The 26,251-nt window shown below is 35.6% G+C and overlaps 1 protein-coding gene across 1 annotated transcript in view; it reads left to right on the top strand.

Moving 5' to 3' along the window:
- The window catches only part of USP34 (ubiquitin specific peptidase 34), a 233,373-nt gene that overhangs the window by 57,020 nt on the left and 150,102 nt on the right, over positions 1 to 26,251 (top strand). Inside the window, exons 6-10 of the mRNA XM_090281354.1 lie at positions 3,026 to 3,093; positions 8,037 to 8,229; positions 9,305 to 9,366; positions 21,524 to 21,605; positions 21,692 to 21,784. Coding sequence (XP_090137480.1) covers positions 3,026 to 3,093; positions 8,037 to 8,229; positions 9,305 to 9,366; positions 21,524 to 21,605; positions 21,692 to 21,784 — 498 coding nt within the window. The remainder of the gene's footprint in view (positions 1 to 3,025; positions 3,094 to 8,036; positions 8,230 to 9,304; positions 9,367 to 21,523; positions 21,606 to 21,691; positions 21,785 to 26,251) is intronic.

Here is a 26,251-nt window from a genome sequence, read left to right as displayed (position 1 = left end):
GACATTCCTGAATACTATGATTTAGTTTTATCTGCTTTGTTAATAACCACGTTAAGTGTAATTACACGCTATATTCTTTCATATCTGGCTGCTTTTGTTTAAGGTTGAGATTTTACTGTGTATAGTTCTAGTCTGCTCATTTTTATTGTTGTGTAGTACTCCTTTTAAAAATATACCAATATTGCCTGACCGTCGTGGCTAAGTGGGTTGGGTGTTGTCCTACAAGCCGAAGGGTCGTTGGTTCAATTCCTGGTGGGTCAGGAGGGCACATGCCTGGGTTGCAGGCTGGGTCCCTGGTTGGGGGTGTGCGAGAGGCGGCCAATCGATGTTTCTCTCCCATTCTTCCTCCCTTCCTCTCTCTCTGAAATAAATAAAATCTTAAAAAACATAAGTGGGGGTGGGTGGGTGGGTGGGGCAGGGGAAAGCAACGGGGAAAAGTTGGGACAGCTGTAATAGAACAACAATTAAAGAAAAAGGCAAATATACCAACATTGATTGATTTTACTGATGGTGGACATGTAGGCTCTTACAATTAATGTGGTATCACCATTCTTTGACACGTCTTTTGGTGCACATGTGTGTGCATTTTATTTGGACATATAACTAGAAGTAGAGTTGATCATACAGTATGCCTATATTCTTATGCATTAATTCTAAAGTTTTTCTTAGTGATTTTATTAATTTACACTCCTCTCAGGAATATCAAAGTTTCCATTGCCCCACATCCTTGCAAACACCTGGTATTCAAATTCGTAGAGAGTTCTGATGGAAGTTACAGTAGTATCTCATTGTGGTTTTGTTTTATATTTTTAATGAATAATGAGATTGAGCATCATTTCAGAGGCCACTTAGGTATTTTTTGAGAAGTACCTGTTTAAGTCTCTTACCTGCTTTAAAAATAAAATTATCTTTTGTTTTCTTACTGGTATATGGAGATTCTTTATATATTTTGGATATAAGTCTTTTGTCTGACATCTATGTATTTCTGAAATCTTCTACTCTATAGTTTTTTATTCTTGTGTCTTTGAAGAGCTATTATTCATCAAACTTAACTGTAATTTATCAAAAATTTTTTATGGTTAATGTTTTATTTATGGTTGAAAAGTCTTTCTTACCGTAAGGTCATGAAGGTATTTTCCTTACATTCTAGAAGTTTTATTGTTTTACTTCAAACACTTGAATTGTTTTTTGTGTATGGTGTGGTTGAGGGATCAAGATGCATTTTCTTTTTGATAGCCAACCGTTGCTTATAACAGTATAACAAAGACATTGCTTTTTTCCCTATAGTATCATTTTTGTCATGGATTTGGAATCTGTTCTGTCAGTCTGTTTGCTTAATCTTGTGTTATTTGTATACCACCTTAATTTTTCTGGAGCTTTATAAGAAGGGCTGCTATTTTATAAAACAAGTCCTACCTCCCTGTCATTTTTTTAAATTGAGGTAAAATTGACATATAACATATTAGTTTAGGTGTACAATAAATGATTTAATATTTGTATATATTGCAAGATGATTGCCACAATAAGTCTGGTTAACATTTGACAACATTCATAGTTGATAAGTTTTTTTTTTCTTGTGATGAGAACTTTTAAGAACTATTCTCTTAACCACTTTCAAATATAAAATACAATATTAACTATATTCATCATGCTGTATGTTATATACCCATTCTCTGTCATTATTAGTATTTTGTCTATTCTTGGATCTTTGCATTTGGAATCATAGCCTGAAGTTAGTGCACATAAAGTTTTGGGTTGCAATCAATTTGGGGAAGAACTGTCATTTCTGCAATATTATATCTTCTAATCTATAAATACGATAAATGTTTACATGTTCTTTAATTTTTCTCATAATTTTCTGTTTCTTTGTAGAGGTATTATTATTATATGTCTTAGATTATTCCTACGTATATTTTATTTTTCGATGTTGTAAAGAAAATACTTTTGAGACTTTATTTACTACTTGTTTTTGGTATAGGAGACATATATTTATGAATCTGTATAATATAGTTGTGTGAATGTATGTGTACATTTGTATATATATTTATTTGTATTAACTTTTTAAGCAGCAGTCTTGATAAAATAGTTAATTCTAAAACATCAGAAAATTATTTTGGATTTTCTACTTACATATTCATATCTCAAAGTAATCTTGATTTTAATTCTTCTTTCTAGTCCTGTGCCTTTTATTTAGTTTTTTTCCTATTGTCTAGGCCCATCAGCTCAAGTTGAATCAAAGGCGTTGTTGTTTTGTTCCTAGTCGTAGGAAGAAAAGCTTTTACATTTCATCATTAGTATAGTATTCTCGATAGGATTTACGTAGACATCTTTGATTAGATTAGAGTGAAACCATAAATTCTGTATTTGCAAAATTTGTTTTTAATTTGTATCCTTTGCCTTTGTCAGGGCCTAGTATCATAGTTTTTTGTTAGATGGTTTGCTTAGGATTTTTATTCTTATATTTAAACCACTATTTATGAGAATAAAACTACAATATAAGCACATTAGATTTAGAAATGGGTTGGAATATCGTGCAGATTAGATTGGAGTACTTAACAGTAAGAGCTTAATTCAGTAAATGGTTGTTGATATTGTAATCAGTGTGTAACTAAAATATATTTTGTCTTAAATGGATGTTAAAGTGACTAGAAATTGGCGGTAATTTGATATTTTTTAGAAGGAATGATGAGATGATTTATTAAAAACTAAGATGGTTCATTAAAAAACTAGCGCTGTAGTATTTGGGTTGCTATGATATTACTTGGATAGGTGATTCTTCCTTTACAGCAAGAAGGTAATATTTTTCAGGTTGATTTTATGTGTGTGTATATAAAAAATGTATACAGGTTAAATTACTTAACATGTGTATAATCCTATTTCTTAGTTTATCCATTTCAGAATAGATAAAATATATATTGTTTTAGAGGCAGCAACATACTAAACGCTCTTGTTTTAATTAAAGTGAAAGACATATGTATTCACATGTTCATTATACATTAATATTATCTTTTATGTTTCTTTATAGATTAGAATATGGCTACATATTCCTGCTGTCATGCAGCACATCATCCCTTTTAGGACTTATGTTATCAGGTACATTCATGAAATCTTTTCTGCCTGATTATCAATATAGTACATTTAAACAGTTTATGACATAGTACAGAATTATATTGTTTTAAAGTTCCTTATACTCACATTCTCTAGTGAAAACTATAGTGTATAATTTAGTATTAATATTAGTGTGTAGTATTTTTCTTTTTAATCTTCTCCTGAGCATAGGTTTATTGATTATAGACAAGAAGGGAGAGAGAGAAAGAGAGAGAGAAGGAGAAGTATTCATGTGAGAGAGAAACACTGAGGAATTGCCTCCTGTATGTGTCCTGACTGGGGACGGAACCCATAACCTAGGTATGTGCCCTGACTGGGGATCAAACTCCAACCTTTTTGGTTATGGGACGAGGCTCCAATCAACTAAGCCACATGTAGGTTTAATTTTGATGTTTACTTTTAAGCAATTTATGTTGAACTTTAAAAAACATTAGTATATAAAAAGAATTAAAGACATTAACAGTGGTTACATTGTATTCCACTGTATTCAGTCAACACATACATAGTATGTATTATGTTCAAAGCACTGGAGATATAGCAGAGAAAAAGTGTTTCTCCTTTTGTACAGTCTATGTGGGTCACAATTTTAAATATGAGAATAGAGAATGTCTCATTGAGGAGGAGGTGACAGTTGAGTTTCATAAGTCTCAGCCTAGCAAGGAACCTATGAAGAGGCTAGAGAAGAATTGTATTGATTAGACTTAGAGCATGAACTGTTAAGAGTTCTAAGGTTGAATTTCTTGGTAATATTTGTAAGTTCTTTATACTTTTTCTCATTTACTCACAAATATTTGAGTGCCTACTAATTTGTTATTATTGTTTGATTTATTGGAGAAAATGTCAGAAGAAACAGATAGTCATGAATGCTATGCGAGTAAGGAACATGATTGAGAGGGAATATGAGACCTTTTTTAAAGGTGACATCTGAAGAAAAGGAATCAGCTAATCAGACATTGATTAGAAGGACATATTCCAGGTAGAAGGAACATAAGGGCTTAGGCTTTGATGTTACAAAGAATATGACATATTAAAGGAACTAGAAACTGATATGGAGCATACTGTATAAGGGAGTATAAAATGAGATTGGATAAGCAGGGGCAGATTATTCAGGACATTCAAGCCATCGTAAGGAGTTTGTATTTAATTTTAACAATGGAAAACTATTGAAGGGTTTTAAGCAGATGAGTTATGGCTTTTAAAAGATCACTTTCAACAAGACAAGGATGTCTACTCTCATTACTCTTATTCAACAAGTACTTGAAGTCCTAGCCAGAACAGTCAGACAAGAGAAAGAAATAAAAGGTGTCCAAATTGGGAATGAAGAAGTAAAAGTGCTGCTTTTTGCAGATGACATGATTCTCTATATAGAATATCCTAAAGACTCCACCAAAAAACTATTAGAAACAGTAAACAAATACAATACAGTTGCAGGATACAAAATCAGTGTACAAAAATCACTGCATTTCAATTAATAACAATAAAATTTCAGAGAAAAGAAATGAAATAAAACAATTCCTTTTGCAATTGTAAACAAAAAGAATAAAATACCTAGGAATAAATTTAACATAAGATGTGAAAGACCTATATACTGAAAACTACAAGGCATTGTTAAAAGAGTTTGAAAAAGACACAATGAAATGGAAAATATTCAGTTTTCATGTACTGGAATAATAAACATGGTTAATTAAAATAGCCATATTGCCCAAAGCAGTATACAGATTTAATGCAGTCTCTTTCAAAATTCCAACAACAATTTTTTAAAGAAGTAGAACCAAAAAATCATCAGGTATGTATGGAACCACAAAAGAACCCGAATAGCTAAAGCAATCCTGAACGAAAAGAATGAGGCCGGAAGTATCATACTGCCTGTCTTCAGATGGTAACTACAGAACCACGATAATTAAAACAACATGCATGGTATTGAAAGAAAATATACAGACCAGTGGAACAGAATTGAGAGCCCAGAAATAAAACCACATGTATATGGGCAAATAATTTTTGACAAAGGAGCCAAAAACATACAGTGGAAAAGAAATCCTCTTCAAAAAAGGTACCGAGAAAATTGGAAAGCCACATGCAAAAGAATGAAATAGACTATGCTTTGTCCCCATGCACAAAAATTAATTCAAAATGGATCAAAGAACTAAATGCAAGATATGAAACAAATTGCATGTTAGAAAGCATAGGTAGTAAACTTATGGAACTTGGTCTTAGAGAAAAAAACTTTGTTAAAAACTCAGTAGAGGACATGTTCTCATTGCATTTAAAGAGAGGCAGGGAGAGAGGAAGAGAAACATGATGTGTGAGAGAAACATCAGTTGGTTGCCTTCTTGTACACATTCTGGGGATTGAATGTGTGACCTTTCAGTTTGTGGAATGATGCTCCAACCAACTGAGCCATACTGGCCAGGGCAAGAGAAGATTTTATAAATTTGACCCCATAGGCAAAAATAAACGATTGGGACTATCAAAACTAAAAAGCTTCTGCACAGCAAACGAACAAACAAACAACAACAACAAAAAACAGGAAAAAAGGCAGCCAGCCAAATGGGAGAAGATATTTGTAAACAACAGTTCTAACAAAGTGGTTAATATCCAAAAATATAAAGAATTCATACAACTCAACACCAAACAGATTAAAAATGGGCAGAGGACCTGAACAGACTCATCTCCCAAGAAGACATACAAATGGCCAACAAATATATAAAAAAAGATGTTTAATTTCAATAGCTATTAGGGAAATGCACACCAAAACTACAAGATACCATCTCACACCTGTTAGAATGGCTATTATCAACATGACAAGTAATAACTAAATGTTGGAGAGCTTGTGGAGAAAAAGGAACTCTCATTCACTGCTGGTGGGAATGTAAACTGGTACAGCCACTATGGAAAACAGTTAAGAGGTTCCTCGAAAAATGAAGAATAGACTCACCATATGACCCAGCAATCTCCCTTCTGGCTATCTACATGAAAAATTTGAAAACATTTATTCACAAAGATATATACACCTCTATTGAAATGTACTTCAATAGACAAATGAATAAAGAAGATGTACATATATGCAACAGAATATTACTGAACTGTAGGGAAAGATAAAATACTGCTATTTGCAACCACATGGTTGGACCTTGACAATATTATGCTAAGCTAAATAAGACAGAAAAAGCTAAGAACCATATGATTTCACTCATATGCAGGTTATAAAACTGAAACTCAGGCACATACAACAGGATGGTGGTTACCAGAGGAGGGTGTAGCTAAAGAAAAAGGGGGTCAAATATATGGTGACAGAAGATTTGATTTTGGGTGGTGGGCACACAAGCAATATACAGATCGTGTATCATAGAATTGTACACTTGAAACCTGTAAGATCTTATTAACCAATGTCACCCCAATAAATTTAGTTAATAAAATTAAAAAATATAAAAGATCACTTTGGCCTTTAATTGGGTCATAAAATATAGGGAGGTTAGAATAGAAGATAGGAGACCAATTGAAAGGTTAATGCAATAATCCTGGAATAAAATGATGGTTACTTGTACGAGGATTGTTTTGGTGATTTTGAAAATTGAATTGATATAAGTGAAAATTAAATTGGTAAGATTGATGATTGTGAAGTTTAAGGGAGAGGGTAGTATCATGGATGACACCTAACCTTCCTCAGTTTCTCTTTTGTGATTTGGGTATCATTAACTGAGATGTGAAAGATTAGAACTTAAATAACTTACTTTTGACATGCCTTTGGGTAATTTAAGAGGCACTGGCAAATTGGGAGTATAAGCCTGTAATTCAAATAAACATCAATTTAGGAGTTTTTAACATTAAAAACAGCACTTAAAAACTGTGGGGCGTCAGTAGGGTTATCTATGGAGAGAATGTAGAAACAGAATAGAAGTGATCCTAGGATGGAGCCCTGTGTCAGTTTGCTTTTGCTATGAAAAAAAGTCCCCCCAGTTTTCTCATAGTTCTCTGGTTAGCTTGTTAGCTTGTTTTTCTGATCCGGGCTAACTTGGCTGGAGACTGGATGCTTTAGGAGAGCCTCACTGATATGTCCTGTGTTTGGGTGGTTGGTCATGGTGGGAGAGAGAGTTTCATATGTATCTTGCAGTTGGCTAGATGTCATTTGGGGCATTGACCATGTCTCTTATCCAGCAGGCTAATCTGAGTCACTTCTTAATAGTGTTCCCACTGAGACAGGGCGAGCTCAAAAGCTTTTCAGGGTTCTGCTTATGTTATGTCTCCTAATAACCACTGGTCAAAGGTAGTTACATGGCGAAGCTCAAATTCAAGGTAGTAGAGAAATATATTACATCTCTTGATGGGAAGAGAGGCAAAGTCACATTGTAAAGACTTCTGTATAAAGTGATGGGAAGAATATGGGACCTTTTTGCAATCCATTAGAAGCCCATAGGATCCCTAATGTTGAAAGATTAGATAGAGAAGAGAAGCCAACCAAATAGAATAAGTAGAACCTGAGAGGAAAATGAGTGGCTTGTGATTTTTGGAAGCCAAAAAAGAATGATGTTTAAAATGTACACATTTAAAAGAAATTCGACTGTGTGAGGTAGATATGCTGTTTATATGATGTGAGCTGAAATTACTAAAACAGAATCTGTATACATGACAGGTATTAGAGGATAGTAAAGCTTTACTGGAGGTGCAGAATCCTATGCTAAATGACTTGGCTCTTTACAATTTCTAATTTAAGTTGACTTTTCAGTAAAGGACACACTGCCACTGGTCATAAAATCTTTGAACCATCGCTTTGAAATAGTTTAAATTGGGAATGTTATTACCAGGATGCTAGGTTCTACTGTAAGTAACATTTTGAAATTATGGAGCAGAGAAATGTTATTGAATCATTGAGTGGTCTTTATAAATATTTTGCAAGTTCTTGTATATGTTTTATTTCTGAAACATTTCAGGTATTTATGCAAGCTCTCTGATCAGGAGTTAAGACAGAGTGCGGCGCGCAACATGGCTGACTTAATGTGGAGCACAGTGAAAGAGCCATTGGACACCACGTTATGCTTTGATAAAGAAAGCCTAGATCTTGCATTTAAGTACTTTATGTCACCTACTTTGACCATGAGGTTGGCTGGACTAAGTCAGATAACGGTATGCTATGTTTGCTTTATTTTTTTTCATTTTTATTTACATTTCAGACTATCATCATTTTAATAATACATACTATTTATGGAGCACATAACCATTTATGCCAGGCATTGTGCTAAATATTTTACATGCACTACTTTGTATTGTCCTTAGAAATAATTTCTATATTTTTCCAATTTTAAATATTAGGAGACTGAGGTTTAGATTTAGAAGGATTTATACCTTAGGGTTTTTTTTATTTCAGGGCCCAACTCCTTCACTGTGTTTATTTTTTTTTTTAACCTCTTCAGTTTTTACCTTTAGAAACCAATGTTTTCAGAGAGAAAAAGAATTAGAGATTATAAATAGTTACTTAATTCATTATCCAGGGAGAAGCCACAAATTAATGGGCCATTGGCCAGATTTGACTTAAAGATTGTTTTTTTGATTTGCACAGTAGCAAACACTTTTAAATCTGTATCATTGACCTCTCTTGTAGGATAGGGTAGGGCAGAGAGGAAGACCTTATATCCCCGAGTTTGTATTGCACAATAATTTGCTAGAGCTAAGTAGTTAGCTGTGTTCTTTAGAATGGATATGCTTTTTCTGGTTTATAAGTTCTCCATTAGCTTTACTTGTTTCTATTTTCTGCCCATTTTTGTAGTGTAATTATTCTGAGGAAGCTGGATTTTACCCATGTATTGGAATTTGTGAATATAGAAAATACTTGTTGACATTTTCCCAAATTAAATATTAAATGTGTTTATTCAGGGGGCCTTTCTAAAATTTTATGTTTGTAATGACATATTACTGCTAATTGCATTAGATTTTTGTGTTTTTCCCCTATTCAGCTTTTTTTTCTGTAAGGTTCATAGTGGAATAAAGCATAAGTAATACTTGTGGAATGAATTTATTTAATGTTTTAATATGGTAAAGGAAATAGCCAGACTAATTGGGAGGTGTGTGTATTTGATTATTTACATTTTTTAATTTTTTTCTGGTTATTGATTAAGATCTATTCATATTGAACCATGTTTCTTGACAATTGCTAACATATTTACTAATAATTTTGGAAAACTTCTAATTTTTCTAATTATAGAATCAGCTTCACACCTTCAATGATGTGTGCAATAATGAATCATTGGTATCAGACACAGAAACGTAAGTAGGAACATTAATACATCTCATACCATTTTAATATATTGCTGTTTATATGGTAAATGTAATGGTTTATGATAATAAAGAATATGGTACTGGTAGTTTTCAGAAAGCACACTAGATGCAGAAAAAGAAAATACCTCATTCAATACATTTTATGGGGGAAAACCAAGTTAATGATGCTCATGTATGAAAAATAATAGTTTTTATAGCTTAGGACTTTCCAAGTTTTTGGAAATATCTATTCCATCTATTTCATTAAGGTGTCCTTTCATTATAGAAATTGATTTAAAATCTTAGTAGGGTAATACGTACTGTCTTCTGCTTGAACAGAGTTATTAGAAGATTCATAATTATATGAATGTGTTATATTTTTTGCTTTACTGTAACTTTTATGCATTAATCTTAGTTCTGCCTTATGGAGCTAATCTCAGTTGAACCCAGCCCTTCATGAAATTGAAAAACCAGAAACTATGTCTCTTTACTTTTTTTTTTCCCCCTCCAGGTTAAAGCATTCTTATTTCTCCAATTGTTCTTCATATCTTATGGTTTTTAGGTTTATCATCAGACCAGTTGTTTACCTCTGGCAACATTCTTTGTTGTAGGTGCCTTTAAAATGTGTTGTCCAGAACTGGTTGTAGATTTATAAATTGTGATTTATACTTGGAGTGCTATTTAGACTATATCCAATATATGCAAAACTGCAGCTCTGGATTTCCTTTTTGACCCCGGAGTGCCCCCCTGCCACATATACCTCTGCTCCCATAACACTGTGTAATAGAATCTTAAAATTGCCAATGCCCCTTCTCCCCAACCCCCTGCAAAAAGAAAAAAAAGATCCCCTGGAATCATCAATTCAGTAACCCCACACATCCAGGTTAAGTTTTATTTTGTTGAAACAGTGGAATGAGAGTAAGAAGGAATTTCATTTTAAAAATATAAGGAATATACAGCCTATAGACGTGGTTAAAAAGAAGGATGAGAGTAAAAAGTTTTTGAGGCATAGGGAGCAGACACTAAGTTGGGTAGAGAAGGGTGTGTACAGTGTGAGAAAATTGGAGCAAGTAGAAAAAGTGTGGTAAGAGTCTGAATTGAGTCTTTTAAAGCAGTTTTATTAAGGTACAGATACTGAATATATTGTGAATTTATTTGTTTTTACAAGGAATTTTAGTATATAGAGTTGTGCAACTATCATCACAGCTCTTCACTTCAAAAAAGATACCTTTTGCCCATTTGTATGTAGTCAGTGCTCATTCTTATTCCCAGCCCAACTAACCTATTTTGACTCTGTGGATTTGATCATTTTGGACATTTAATAAAAATGGAATCCTATGATAGTGGTTATTTTCATTTGCCTTCTTTGAATTAGTATACTGTTTTTCTTGAGGTTCATTCATGTTGTGGTGTAAATCAGTGCTTCATTCCTTTTATTGCTGAATAGTATTATATTATGTAGGTATACACATTTTGTTTATTTACCAGTTGATGGACATTTCAATTATTTCTGCTTTCTGGTTAGTATGAATAATACTGCTATAAACATTTGTATACAAGTCTTTTTGTAGGCTTATGTTTTTATTTCTCCTAGTTGATACCTAGGAGTATAATTGTTCCTTTATATGGTCATTTTCTGTTTAACCTTTTTTTTTTAAGGTAGGGATTTCTTTCTTTTTTAAAGGTTTTATTTATTCTTAAAGAGAGGGGAAGGGAGAGGGAAAGAGAGGGAGAGAAACATCAGTGTGTGGTTGCCTCTTGTGCGCCTCCAACTGGGGACCTGGCCTGCAATCCCTGACTGGGTATCGAACGAGCAACCCTATGGTTTGCAGGCTGGTGCTCAGTCCACTGAGCCACACCAGCGAGTGCCTGTTTAACTTTTAAAGAAACTGTCGAAGTATTTTTCAGTGTACTTGCATTATTTTACATTCTCACTAGTAGTGTATAAGGGTTTTAGTTTCTCTTCATTTTCCCCAGCATTTGTTACCAGTTTTTATTTTTTTTATTTTTTTTTATAGCCATTCCAGTGGGTGTGACTATTTCATTATTGTTTTAATTTGCATTTTCCTAAATAATGATGTGGATCATCTTTTTACATAATTATTCATTCTATTTTCTTCTTTGGTGAATTTCTTGTTCACATTTTGCCCAGTTTTTAATTGGATTATTTGTCTTGTTTTAAGGACTGGTCAGTAGCATATGATCTGTACTACAGAATGTTCATATGTGCTTAAGAATGTTTATTCTGCTGCTGTTGTATGGAGTGTTCTATAGATGTCAGAGAAAGACAAATACTTTATAATATTTTATAATCTCACTTATATGTGGACTTAAAAAAAAAAAAACAGAACAAAAACAAAAAGCCACCAGACTCATAGATACAGAGAACAGATTGGTGTTGTCAGAGGAAGGTGGGGAACAAAATGGGTGAAGGGTGCTGAAAGGTATAAATTTCCACTTATAAATAAGTCACGAGGATGTAATGTACCGTATGGTTATTAGAGTTAATACTGTATTGCCTATTTAAAAGTTGCTAAGAGTGTAGATTTTAAAAGTCCTCATCACAAGGAAAAAATATTTTTGTAACTATGTAGGGTGGCTAATGTTAACTAGACCTACTATGTTGACCATTTTGCAGTATGTGCCAATATTGAATCATTATGGTGTACACCTGAAACCAATGTTGTCAGTTATATCTAATTTAAAAAGGAGGTTTTAGGGGGCAAAAAAAAAAAAAAAGAACCAAATAAAAGAAAGCAATACCAAGACATTTTAATACCCAATGAGAGCTGTCTCTTTTTTTCAGAGGGAGTAGGGTGATGGGAAGGATGCCGATGGCATTTTTACATGTGGGGAAAAGCCTCCCTTGCATTGCCCTGACAAAAGTGGGAACTTCAAAACTAATCTTAGTTCTGTGAAACATTTGTCTTTAAAGGAGTTCTGCAAATGGATTATAGAACAAATTGTGAACCTAACATTATTATGTAAGATTTGCAGTTAATCAAACCTTCTGTCTTCTTCCAGTTAAAGGCATACAGCAAGTCGCATTATTGCACTTATTCATTCTTCTAAATAGAACCCACTCTAGGATGCACTTGATGCTAATGAAATGCTCTTTTTACCAAAAGGGAGATAATTAAGAAAAAAAGATTCAAGGTTCAGTATTAGCTAATTCAGTACAGCAACTTCATAGAATGTATCTGCCATGAATAACAACAGTTGGCTGTATTGTTTGTCATTTTCTCCCTTGAATTTTGTTGGTTTTTGCTTAATATATTTTGAGACTTTCTGTTAGGTTCATGTATGTTTCTGTACCTGATAATTTAATCCTTTATCACTATGAAGTTTCCATTTGTTTCTTTTAAACATTTTTTGGCTCAAAGTTTATTTTCTCTGATGTTAGTGTAGCCACTGTGACTTTATTATACTTAACTATTTTCAAGGCATATTCTTTTCCATCCTCTAAATATGTCTTTTGGAGGCAGCATATAGCTGGATTAAAAAAAAAAAAAAATCTAGCCCTCCATTCTCTCTTTTGATTGGATTAATCTTTCACTCTTGTGTTTATATCTGCCGTTTTGCTATTGGTTTTCTATATTCTTCGGTGTTTTAAAAATTCTTTATTGCCTTATTTTGGAATATGAAGGCATATCCTAGTATTCCATTGATTTTTTTTTAATGTTTTAAAAATTATTTTCTTAGTGGTTGCTGAATGGACTAGACTATGCATCTTAATTTGTTGCCTACTCCAGATTTATAACAATTCTAGTAAAATTATGGAAGCATTGCTCCAATATAGCCCTATTCCTTTGTTTCTGATCAGAAGCCAAATGTTGATCTTATTGTGATTTCCTTGTACATGCTTAGTTTTTCTTTTCTTGCTGCTTTTAAGATTTTTCTACTGGTTAGTGGCTTATAATACTTTGGCTATGATGTGTCTAGATATGAACTTTTTTGTGTTTATCCTGTTGGATGTGTTGTTATTCTTCATTGTGTAGATGAATCTTTTTTTTATCAAATTTGGGATGTTTTGGCCAAAATTTCTTCAAATTTATTCCTGCTTTTCCTGCTCTTTCTGGGAGTCTCATTACATATGTTTCCAGAGCCCTGAATGGTCCAGAGTTCAATTTTATGCTTCATCAGTTATAATTATAGTTCAGATACTACAGATCTTCCTGGGTCTCCATTCTTAAAGTATATTTTATTGATTATGCTGTTACAGTTGTACCATTTCTTTTCCCTTTGCTCCCCTCCACCCAGTACCTGCCTTCCCTCAAGGAATCCCACCTCCCTTAGTTCATGAAGTCCATGGGTTGTGCATATAAGTTCTTTGCTTTCATCCTTTCCTGTATTATTCTTAACTTCTCCTATCTATTTTGTACATACCAATTATGCATCTTAATCCCTGCACCATTTCCCCATTTCTCCCATTTTCCCTCCCAGCTGATAATCCCCCAAGTTATCCCCATACCTATGGTTCTGTTCCTATTCTGGTTGTTTGCTTAGATTTGTTTTTATTTTTAAGTTCTGTTGTTGATAGTTGTGAGTTTGTTGTCATTTTAATGTTCATAGTTTTGATCTTTTTCTTAAATAAGTCCCTTTAACATTTCCTATAATAATGGCTTGGTGGTGATGAACTCCTTTAGCTTAAACTTGTCTGGGAAGCACTTCATCTGCCCTTCCATTCTAAATGATAGCTTTGCTGGAGAGAATAATCTTGGTTGTAGGTCCTTGGTTTTCATCACATTGAATACTTCTTGTCAGTCCCTTCTTGCCTGCAAAGTTTCTTTTGAGAAATCAGCTGATAGTCTTATAGGTACCCCCTTTTAGGTAGCTCTGCTTTTCTCTTGCTACTTTTAAGAGTCTCTCTTTATCTTTCACCTTTGGCATTTAAATTATGATGTGTCTTGGTGTGGTCCTCCTTGGGTCTAGCCTGTTCAGGATTCTCTGAGCCTCCTGAACTTTATGTCTGTTTCCTTCACCAAATCAGAGAAGTTTTCTTTTATTATTTTTTCAAATAAGTTTTTAATTTCTTGCTCTTCCTTTTGTCCTTCTGGCACCCCTATGATTTGAATGTTGGCACTTTTGGAGCTGTCCTAGAGCCTTCTTATTCTCTCCTTGTTCTTTAGAATTCTTGTTTCTTCTTTATGTACTGGTTGACTGTTGTTTTCTTCCTTATGTTCCAAATCATTGATTTGAACCCTGGCTGCCTTCCGTTCACTGTTGGGTTCCCTGTGGATTTTTCTTTATTTCAGTTAGTGTAGCCATCATTTCTTAACTTATGTGTTTGTCATACTCAATGAATTCTCTGAGCATCCTTAGCACCACTGTTTTGAACTCTGCATCTGGTAGGTTGGCTGTATCTGTTTTGCTTAATTCTTTTTCTGGCATTTTGTTATGTTCTTTGATTTGGGCCATATTTCTTCGTCTCCTCAATTTGCCAGCCTTTCTGTGTTTGTTTCTGTGCAGAGCTGCTTTGACTTCCTGTCTTGGCGCACCTGTTATGTTGTAAGGGGCAGGGACTTAGGTATTCTCCAGGGTGGAGCAACCCCTTTTATCCCTTGGTGGAACTGTATGGTCAGGGAGGGAACAATGCTGCTTACTCAGTACTTGCCCCATTTCCAGTCACTTCACCCACTTCTTGTATGTTTTGGCGCCCCTCTCGCTCTTGCTCTGGTGCCCAGAGTGGGTGGGTTTGCATGCGGTCTGGGACTGTGGGGACCCTCTAAACAGATTCTACTGAGGTACAAGCAGTTTCTTCTGCTACCCCAACCCCCACTGGTTTTCACAGCTAGAAGCTAAGAGGCTTTATTTTTCCAGTGCTAGAATCCTGGGCTGTATGGTCTGGACTGGGGCTAGGATTGCTCCCCATGTGTCCTTCTCAGCTTTTAGCCACCACACGTGAATGTGGGACCACCTGTTCCACTTGCTGCTTCCACATTGTGTCATGTCTGTCCCGTCTCCACCCTGCCTACCTGTCTGTATGAATATTTCTTCTTTAAATTCTTGGTTGTGTAACTTCCATATAGTTCGATTTTCTGGCAGGTCTGGTTGTTTCTGTTTTGAGGTTAGTTGTGATCCCTTATGGTTGTGCAGAGAAGTGAAGCGTGTCTGTCTATGCCACCATCTTGGCCAGAAGTCTTTGGGTTTCCTTTTAATGTCCTTCAGGAGACTGAAAGAATGAAGTTCACTTTTTAGAATTAGTTTTAGTTGTTGAATTGTCTTCTTGTATGTTATGCAAATCAGTTCAATTGTGGACTATAGCTTTTGTAGGGCTATCCAGAAATTGGTAAAATGTATCATTAGTAATTTTACTTTAATGTTTTATTTTTTGAGGCCCATATATATAATTTATAGCTTTAAAAATTTTTTTTTGGTTTTTAAATTAAATATAATTTTTTATGGGAATACAAGAAAAATTAAACTTATTCAGTTTTTTAATCAGGGTTTAAAAACGATTTTATTTATTTATTTTTAGAGAGAGGGGAAGGGAGAGAGAAAGAGAGGGAGCAAAACATCAGTGTGTGGTTGCCTCTTGTGCCCTCAACTGGCGATCTGGCCCACAACCCAGTCATGTACCCTGACTGGGAATTGAACCGGCAACCCTTTGGTTTGCAGGCCAGTGCTCAATCCACCGAGCCATAACAACCAGGGCCAGTTTTTTAATGTGTAATTTATATACGTGAAAAAGAAAAAAGATCTTTAACTGTACTTTATATTTTGAAACATTTTTTCTACCTACAATATACCTATCACCACTTCTTTAAATGTTTTTTTTATTTAATAACAGCAATTTGAGAATCTGAGTTGGTTTGTATTTATTAAAGAAATTGAATCAATTTATAACCTTATGAAAGCACCAAGCCCAGATATTTAAGGAAAAAATTATACCAATTCTCTGCAGTTTCTTTCAGAGGATAGAAGCAGAGGGAATCTTGCTTTTCTTATTCTTTGAGTCCAACATTACTGTAATACCAAAAACCAGACAAAGACATTACAAAAAAACAAAAAGTACACACCAGTATTTCTTATGAACACGAATGCAAAAGCCTTCACGAAATATTAGCAAACCAAATCTAATAATGAATAAAAAAGAATTATACGCCATGACAAAGTGTGATTTATCTCAGTATGCAGGGCTGGTTCAGCATTTCAAAATTAATGAATGTAATTCATCATATCAGTAAGCTAAAGAAAAAAAATCACTGTCATGTAAAGAGCATTTGACCAAATCACACATTTGTGATAAAAACTCTTAATGAACCAGAAATAGAGGGAAACATCCTCGGTTTGGTAAAGAACATCTATAAAACACCTACACCTGACATCATACTTAATGGTGAAAAGCTCAGATCTTTTCCACTAAGATCAGGAACAAGAACAGTATGTCCCTCTCACCACTGCTTTTCTCCATTTTGCTGCAAGTTCTACCTAGTGCAATAAGGCAAGAAAGGGAAATGTAAGGTTGCAGTTGGGAAGGAAGAAATAAAACTCTTTGTTAGACACCAAAACTGTTGAAAGATACCAAAGAACTAAATAAATGGAGAGAAATTCCTTGTCATCAAATAGGAAGACTCAAGATTTTAAAGATGTTATGTCAGTTCTTCCCAACTTGATCTATAGATTCATTGGAATCTCAGTTCTAGCAATTTATTTTGAAAACATTTATAAATTGATTTTATAGTTTATATGGAGAGGCAAAAGACCCATAATAACCAATACAGCATTGAAAGGAAAAGTACCAAGGTGGAGGTTTGTACTTCAAGACTTACTATAAAGCTATAGTAATCAAGACTGTGGTTTTGGTCAAAGCATTGACAGATCAATGGAACAGGACAAAGAAGTCAGAAATAGACCCATTATAAATATAGTTCACTGTACAATGGAGCAAGGATACTCTTTTTAACAAATGGTGCTAAAATAATTGAACAACCACATGTAAAAAGAAAAATAATCTAGACACAGATCTTAAACCCTTCATAAAAGTTAATGTTAATGGGTTACATATCTAAACATAAAATGCAAAACTATAAATCTCCTGGAAGATAATATAGGAGAAAATCTAGATGGCCTGGGGTATGATGACCTTGTGGATCCAATACCATGATGATTCATGAAAGAAAGAATTGATAAGTTGGACTTCATTAAAATTAAAAATTTCTGCTTTCCTAAAGACAGTGTCAAGCACACAAGAAGACAAGCCACATACAGGGGAAAAATTTTTGGAAAAGACACATCTGATAAAGGACTATTGTCCAAAATATACAAAGAACCCTTAAAACTCAGCAATAAGAAAACAACCAACCTGATTAAAAAACGCCAAATACTTTAACAACAGACTCCACATCAAAAAGATATACAGCTGTCAAATAAGCACACGAAAAGATTCTCCACATCCTCTCTGATCAGGGAAATGCAAATTAAAATAACAGTGAGAGGCTGGTGTATCTCTCCACACCATGCTCCTCTCCTTGGAGCATGAATAAAAACTTTACTCTCTAAAAAATATTAAAAAATTAAAATAACACTGAGAGACTTCTGGTCAAGATGGTGGAGGAGGCAGATATGGCTCACCTTTTCACACAACCACATCAAAATTACAACTAAAATATAGAACCATCACTCAGAATCATCTGAAATTGAATTGAATGAAAGTGTGACAACTATGGAATTAAAGAAACCACATTCCTCCAGATTGAGCCAACAAGCTGGTGACATATCTGAGACTCCATATACCTGGCTAACACTGTTTGACTTCACCTTGGAGATCCCCAGAATTTCTGCCTCACCCAACTTATGGGCCCACCTAAGTTGCTTTTCCACAGGAATGGAAGATCTTGGCTATTGCTTCACAACTTCCTAAATTCTATCAAATAGCAATAGCTGGTCTCAGTGAGAATGAGGCTCAGCACTAGCAGCAGCCATCCTTCATTCACAGCTTGGCTTAGGCTGGTAATCTTCAAGCCCAGCCCAAGTAGCAGCCATCTCAGATTGCTTTATAGCTCAGGCAGGGTGGCCCCGGGCAAAACACATGTGAGGGCTGACCTTGGCCCAGACCACCTGAGAAGTCTCAGGACTGTGCACACAGTGGACAGTTACAGACCACATAAGGACACCACCACCCTTTTCCTGCACAACTGATCCTGCACAGGGGGCAGAGGTTGGTGGTGAGTGGTCACAGCCAGTCCTTGCAGCTGACTGGCCTGCATAAATCTCTCCCATTGATCTGCTAACAGCAACCAAGGCTCAACTACAAGAGTAGAGTGTAGTCAGCCTTCACAGAGGGCGAACATTGAATAACCAGCTTGGGGCATAGGGTAGGCTGTGTCACTGGACCCTACAGGACAGCTACTACATTAGGCCATAGTAGCAAGGCATGGAGTCAAAGTAGCTCTACCTAATACATAGAAACAAACACAGGGAGGCTGCCAAAATGAGACAAAAGAAACATGGCCCAAATGAAAGAACAGATGAAAACTCCATTAAAAGAGTTAACTGAAATGGAGGTAAGCAGTCTATCAGATGCAGAGGTAAAAACATTGGTGATAAGGATACTCAGGGAACTTTGTGAGGACCTCAACAGCATAAAAAAAGATCCAGTCAGAAACGAAGGATAATTAAGCGAAATAAAGAACAGTTTAGAGGGAAACAATAGTAGAGTAGATGAAGCCAAGAATCAAATCAATGATTTGGAACATCAGGAAGCATAAAACAACCAATTAGAACAAGAAGAAGAAAAAAAGATTCCAAGAAAACAAGGATAGTGTAAGCAGCCACTGGGACAACTTCAAGTATTATAACACACTCATCATAAGGGTGCCAGAAGGAGAAGAGAAAGAACAAGAAATTAAAAATCTATTTGAAAAAATAATGAAAGAAAACTTCCCTAATTTGGTGAAGGAAATAGACATGCAAATCTAGGAAGCACATAGAGTCCCAAACTAGCTAGATCCAAAGAGGACCACACCAAGACATACCATAATTAAAATGACAAAGGCTAAAGAAAGAACCTTAAAAGCATCAAGAGAAAAGCAGAGTTAACTACAGGGGAGTTTCCATAAGACTGTCAGCTGATTTATCTAAAGAAACTTTGCAGGCAGGAAAGGATTGACAAGACATATTCAATGTCATGGAAAATAGGGACCTACAGCCAAGATTGCTCTACACAGAAAAGCAGTCATTTAGAAGTAAAGAGCATCTAAACAGATTCCCAGAGAAAAAGTAAAGGAGTTCATTATCACCAAATCATTATTAATGAAATGTTAAAGGGACTTAAAATTTAAGGAAAAGAAGATCAAAACAACAATAAAATAGAAAAAAAAATACGTATCAACAATTGAATCTAAAAAACAAAGTAAACAGGAAGAACAGAGACAGAATCATGGGTATGGAGAGTGTTTTGATGGTTGCCAGATGAGAGGGAGGTGGGCAACAATGGGTGAAGAGGTGAGGGGATTAAGAGATACAAATAAGTTGTTACAGAAAAGCCATGTGGATGTAAAGTACAGTATAGGAAATGGAGTGTCCAGAGAACTTGTATACATGACCCATGTGGACATGAACAATGTAGGGTTTGCCTGAGGGAGTGGGAGGTGCTGGATGGATGGGGGCAAAGGGGGAAAAAATCAGGACAATTTTAATAGCATAATCGAAATATAATAATAAAAACAAATAACAGTGAGATTCTATTATACAACTATTAGAATGGTCAAAATCTAGAATACTCATACCACCAAATGCACAAGTATGTGGAGTAACAGGAAGTCTCATTCATTGCTGGTGGGAATGCAAGAAGGCACAGCTATTTGGAAGATTGTTTGACAATTTCATACAAAACTCAACATCTCTTACCACATGATCCAGCAGTCATGCTCCCTGGTATTTGCTTAAATGATTAGAAAACTTACGTCCACACAAAAACTTGCAAACGGATATTTATAGCAGCTTTATTCATAATTTCCAAAACCTAGGAGCCAGTGACCACTGATAAATGCAACAAATGGATAAATCTTAGGTTGAGTGAAAAGCCAGATTAAAAAAAAAAAGAGAGTACATACTGTATCACTTTGTACATAAAATTCTAGGAAATGAAAACTAATCTCTCATAATATAAAGCATGTCACTAGTTGGGGTGTGTGGTTGTGGGGGCTGAAAAGGGGATCAGTTACAAATAGGCATAGATAAATATTTTTATTGAGTATGTGTTATCTTGATGGTGCTGTTGGATTCATAGATACATACTTAAACTTTAATTTAACAAACTGCACACTTCAAATACAGGGAGGAGCAAAAGTGGGTTACAGTTATTCGTCTGGAAACTAATAGAATAATTTATAAATAATAATATAAGAATTAATTTTTGCATACTCACAACTGTAAACCTACTTATGGCACACCCTGTATGCTCAGTTTATTAGATGTCATGTATATCTCTTAAGCTTTAAAAGACAACTGGTAAACCCACACTACGTTACTGGTAGAACTAACATAAGAGGTAACATGTATGCCAGTGAATGAGTTATTACTCTAAAAGGAAATAGCTTTTAGATAGTTCTTAAAAAATGAAAGGTAATCTAAACCCGCTCTTAAACAGTGTTTTTTTCTTATCTTTTTGGAATGAAGGATGATATGTTGGTAAATATAACTAAGTTGTTATGGACAATTAATTATCATCTTGGGACAACATTAGTGGAATCTTCATTAGTATCAGGCAGTTTGGCTTGGAGATAATTTTCACTGTTTTGTTAATCTCCTTTTCTGATGGTGTCTTACAATAGAGGTCATGTTGGGAAACCTTCCCTGAACACTTCGGTGCCTACTGTAGAAATTATAAAGAGTGAAGACAAAGTCCTTGAGTAGGAAAATGTTTGGCTTATTAGGTGTATACACTTGGTGTTCTCACCTGTGTATCTGGTGGAAGTTGTTACTCTTAACTGTCTATGAAATTTATTTTGCTTGTTTATAAAGTTAGGTAATATTTCCATTTCTTAAATTTTATTTTTTATTCTTTGTGTAGTACTCTATAAACAGTTAATTGTATAGAATAACTGCTTTATAATTTGTATGTGAACAAATTTTGTTTTTCTATTGTGTCTGTCTTTTAGACATGGGAAAGAAAGACTGATACTAATATTTTTTAATGTATTTTTTTATTATTTGATTTTAGGTCCATTGCAAAAGAACTTGCAGACTGGCTTATAAGCAACAATGTAGTAGAGCATATATTTGGACCAAATTTACATATTGAGGTTTGTGGATGATTAACGACTTCTCTGTTGTATTAAGACAGAAGATTATTTTAAAATATTAACAATAATAAGTTTTTCTTTTCCAGATTATCAAACAGTGCCAAGTGATTTTGAATTTTTTGGCAGCGGAAGGGCGGCTGAGTACTCAGCATATTGATTGCATTTGGGCTGCAGCACAGGTAATCTTAACAGCTCACATTTATTGAGTGCTTCCTCATTATATGTTCTAAGTGCCTTACTCCCCTATGACACATGGAAAAAGTTAGGAATGGAACCTAGGAAGTCTGACTTCTGGAGTTCAAGTCTTACTGCTATATTACTGGTAAAATTAAAGGAAATGAGTCCTTGCCACTGTGGCTCAGTTGGTTGGATGTCATCTCTCAAGCTGAAAGGTTGCCTGTTTGAATTTCCAGTCAGGGAACATGCCTGAGTTATAGTTAAGGTCCCCAGTTAGGGCATGTACAGAAGGCAGTAGATTGATGTTTTTCTCTTCCTTATAGTTTTCTTAATGACTTTTTATTCTCTAGCTTACTTTATTGTTAAGAACACAGCATATAATACTTATACAAAATGTGTTGACAGTTTATATAATGGGTAAGGTTCCAGTCACCAGTGAGCTATTAATAATTAAGTGTTTGGGAAGTCAAAATTATACATGAATTTTCAACTGTGCTCAGTGGTGGTGAGGGCCTTTGGCACCCCTAACCCACACATTGTTCAAGGGTCAAGTGTATATAACATTTAAATTTTACACTATGACTATAATTCCCACAGTTGTTTTGTATTCATTTTATATTTGGATATATGACTCACCCAAAATCCTTTTTCGACATTTAGAGTACATTGTATTTATACTTGTGGATTTCGCAGCATAGCCTTTGGTTTTCCCAGAAGAGAAATTTGTGGATGTTTTCTTTGATACTTTTAAGAGTTTTACCGAATGTAAGACACTAGAAGTATTCTTATTTCGCCTCAGAACTTTGTAGTAGACATGATCTTCATTGTTTTCTGAACAACTTTTATTTTAAATTTTATGCTGTACAAAAACTCTGTTTTTATATAGCTATATCCTCTGTTTTTGTTACTGATATTGTAACAGAACCCCTGGGCTGCTCCGATTGAAACAGAACCCACGGGCTGTTTAGTTAGGGGCCCGATTGCCCGCCGCCAGAATCATAACTCTGAATACCAGAGTTTGGTGAAAAGGAAAAGAATTGTTTATTTACACAAAGCCCTGCCTCCCCCTCCCAGACCTGGCCAGACTTAGGAAAGTCAGAAACACCGTTTCCCTACTTCCTAGGCACAGTTCAGCTTTACCAGTAGCTGCCAATCACTCAGTTCTGATTGGGGAGGTCCTTTCTGTGCTGTGGTGCCCTCCAGCTCTCAATGCAGGACCGCCTGGATTCTCAGCCTCCTTGTAAACTGCCTTCTTCCTGCAAACCGCATGGATCTCCTCCTTCTCCAAGCAGCCTGGCAAGAGCCTTTTCTTAAAGCCGCCTGGAGACCCCTGCTCCAAGCCAGATGGAGGGAGGCCACAAGAGCCAGAGAGTGAGGGCGTGAGGGCCAGAGAGAGCCTGAGAGAGAGAGCCTCCTAGAGCCAGAGCCAGCCCAAAAAGTCTGCAGCTCCTTCTCTCTTCCTCCCTGCCTCCTCTCACGCAGTGGGTGTTGCAAACAGTTCTGACCATTCACAGAACCCTACGTAGGCTCTGTCTGCTTCTTCCTTACCAGCCCACAGTCCAAGATCCCTCCCATCTTCCTGAGTCTTGGAAGTAAAGCAAAGCGGATCTTTGCAACAATGTTTCCAGCCACTAGCCCCAGGCATGCAAGGGCATCCTGAAAGCTGCTTCCTGCTGCCTATCTCCCAGCCAAAAACTCTGGGGTTTGTTTTTGGACTCCCCTGTTTCTGTAACAATATCACACATTGCAACTTTATACATTGTGTGCCAAATTACATAGATTAATAATTTTTTGGGATATTTTTCCTTTAACTCATGTAGGAAATATAAAGTAGTATTACAAATAAGAACTACAGTAATTCTAGCTTTTAATTGTTTATGTATTTACCTTTATCAGAGATCCATTTTTTCACTATGGTCTAGCTTCCTTTTATTTCATTCTGAAGGACTTCTTGTCATTTCTTACAGGGTAGGTCTAGTTGTAGTGAACTCCTTCAGCTTTTGTTTACCTGGCTGTGGAGCAATTTTTCCCTCATTTTTTAATGACATTTTTGTCAATTATAAAATTCTTGTTTGAAATTTTTTTTTACTCTTTGGATATATCACCCTATTTCCTTGTGCTTCCATGATTTTTGATTAGAAATTGGCTGATAATCTTATTGAGTGTTTGTATGTGGTGCTTACTGCTTTCAGGATTATTTCATTGTCTTTGTCTTTGACAATTTGAGTATAGTGTATTTTGGTGTAGATCTTATAGTTTACCCTAATTGGAATTTCTTGAACTTCTTGTATTTGTAGATTCATGTCTCTCATTAAATTGGGAAGTTTCCATTAATTATATTTTCAAATATACTGTATGTACTTTATTTCTGGGATTCCCACAATGGGTAGGACTGGTGGTGTCACACAGGTACCTTAGACTTTAGCATTATTGAGAAAGCTTCTCACTCGGGGATGATAAACCCCCAGCCGGCAGTGGCAGATCCTCAAGCAGAACACGGGTTGCCCACTTTGAGTATCACATCCGTGTGACCTGCGATGACTATTACTATGGCTTTAGCTGCAATAAGTTCTGCCGACCAAGAGATGATTTCTTTGGACATAATGCCTGTGACCAGAATGGCAACAAAACTTGCATGGAAGGCTGGACGGGCCCTGAATGTAACACAGCTATTTGCCGACAGGGCTGTAGTCGCAAGCATGGGTCTTGCAAATTCCCAGGTGACTGCAGGTGCCAGTATGGCTGGCAGGGCCTGTACTGTGACAAATGGATCCCGCACCCGGGGTGGGTCCATGGCACCTGGAACGAGCCCTGGCAGTGCCTCTGTGAGACCAACTGGGGCAGTCAGCTTTGTGACAAAGATCTCAATTACTGCGGGACCCAGTCGAGGAACTTGTAGCAACACAGGTCCTGACAAATACCAGTGTTCCTGCCCTGAGGGCTATTCAATACCCAACTCTAAGATTGCAGAGTACGCCTGCCTCTCCAGTCCCTGCCACAACAGAGGCAGTTGCAAGGAGACCTCACCGGGGTCTCCCTTTTCTTTGTTGTTGTTGTTGTTTTCTTTTTTTTTTTTCGTTTTGTTCTTTAGAATCAGTAATTTTAGCTGACTTATTCTTCTGCTTTTGAACTGCTTAGTGTGTTTTTCATTTCAGTTATTTTACTTTCTAGTTTTATAATTTCTCCATGGCTCTTTAAAAAAAATTCTGTCTTTTAATGATCTCATTTTGTTCAGGTTTTTTTTTTTCTATATTTCTTTTCTCTCTTTAGGTCTTTGAACAATTTTAAAGCAGGCATTTAAAAATATTTGTCTAGTAATTCTAATGGGTGGTCTTCCTTGGGTAATTTCTGTTGGTTTATTTATTTGAATGGGCAATACATTCATGTATTTTTTTAATATCTTGTGGATTTTCTTTTTCTTTTTCTTTATCTTTGGTTGAAAACTGGACATTTGAATTTTATAATGTGGTAACCCTGGAAATGAGATTATCCTCCTTCCTGAGAGTTTTTTCTTGTTTTCATTGTTGTAGGGTGTGTCTGTACTAGGGCTCAGACTACTGTGAAAGCTTACGGTCTTCTCAGGTTTCTCCTGAGTCTTTTCTTCAGAATGTGCCGTACCTTTCTAAGTTCCCTTACATATACTTGTTGTTGAATGTCCAGTGAAACATTGTGTGGCTTCTTTAAATCTCCTGATAGTCATTGTAGCTGATTTTGGGATGACACAATAGCAGTCAGCCTTTGTGCCTACACCGGATCAACCAGATGGAGCAATCTGCAGTCAGAGCAATATCATTATTACTCACCATGATGCCAGCAAACTGCACCAAAATCACCTATTGCTGTTTTCATGGCTGCCTGGTTGTCATAGGGTCAGGGTATGGAGAATGGCTAACTGCCATCACACCGAAGGCTGAAACTGGCAAATATTAACTACAATTTACCAGCCAAACTTTTCCTTTGGAGAAGTGCACGAGTTCATATTGACTATAGAATTCCAGAATAGTTACATTAGTCAGTTTCTGTCATTACAATTGCTGTGTAGGTACAGAGATGGATTTCTAGCACTTTCTCCTCTGCCATTTTCCCTGACATTCCTTTCTTTTTATTTTTTTATGTATTGATTTTAGAGAGAGAGAGGAAGAGAGAGAAACATCAATTATTCCACTTATTTTATGTGTTCATTGGTTGATTCTTGTATGTGCCCTTACCAGGGATCGAACCTGCAACCTTGACGTATGGGGATGCTACTTTAACAGAGCTACTCAGCTCTGTTTGAAAATCAGTGAAGAAGACTCTGTGAACTAGTTCCACGTTGTCATCTTTACCAGGAACTCAAGCAGTGCAGTCTTAATTTTTTCCCTCTAGTTTTTGAATTTTTCTTTTGTGATGTGCTCCGATAAAAGAGCTTCATATGGTGTTTTGCCTCAGGCGCAGGATTACATAATTATCTTTCAAGGGTTTTGTTACTT

The sequence above is a fragment of the Furipterus horrens genome, unplaced genomic scaffold (genome assembly GCF_987537825.1).
Source record: "Furipterus horrens unplaced genomic scaffold, mFurHor1.1.pri manual_scaffold_6, whole genome shotgun sequence".
Lineage (NCBI taxonomy): Eukaryota > Metazoa > Chordata > Mammalia > Chiroptera > Furipteridae > Furipterus > Furipterus horrens.
This window is presented reverse-complemented; position numbering and strand designations above follow the sequence as displayed.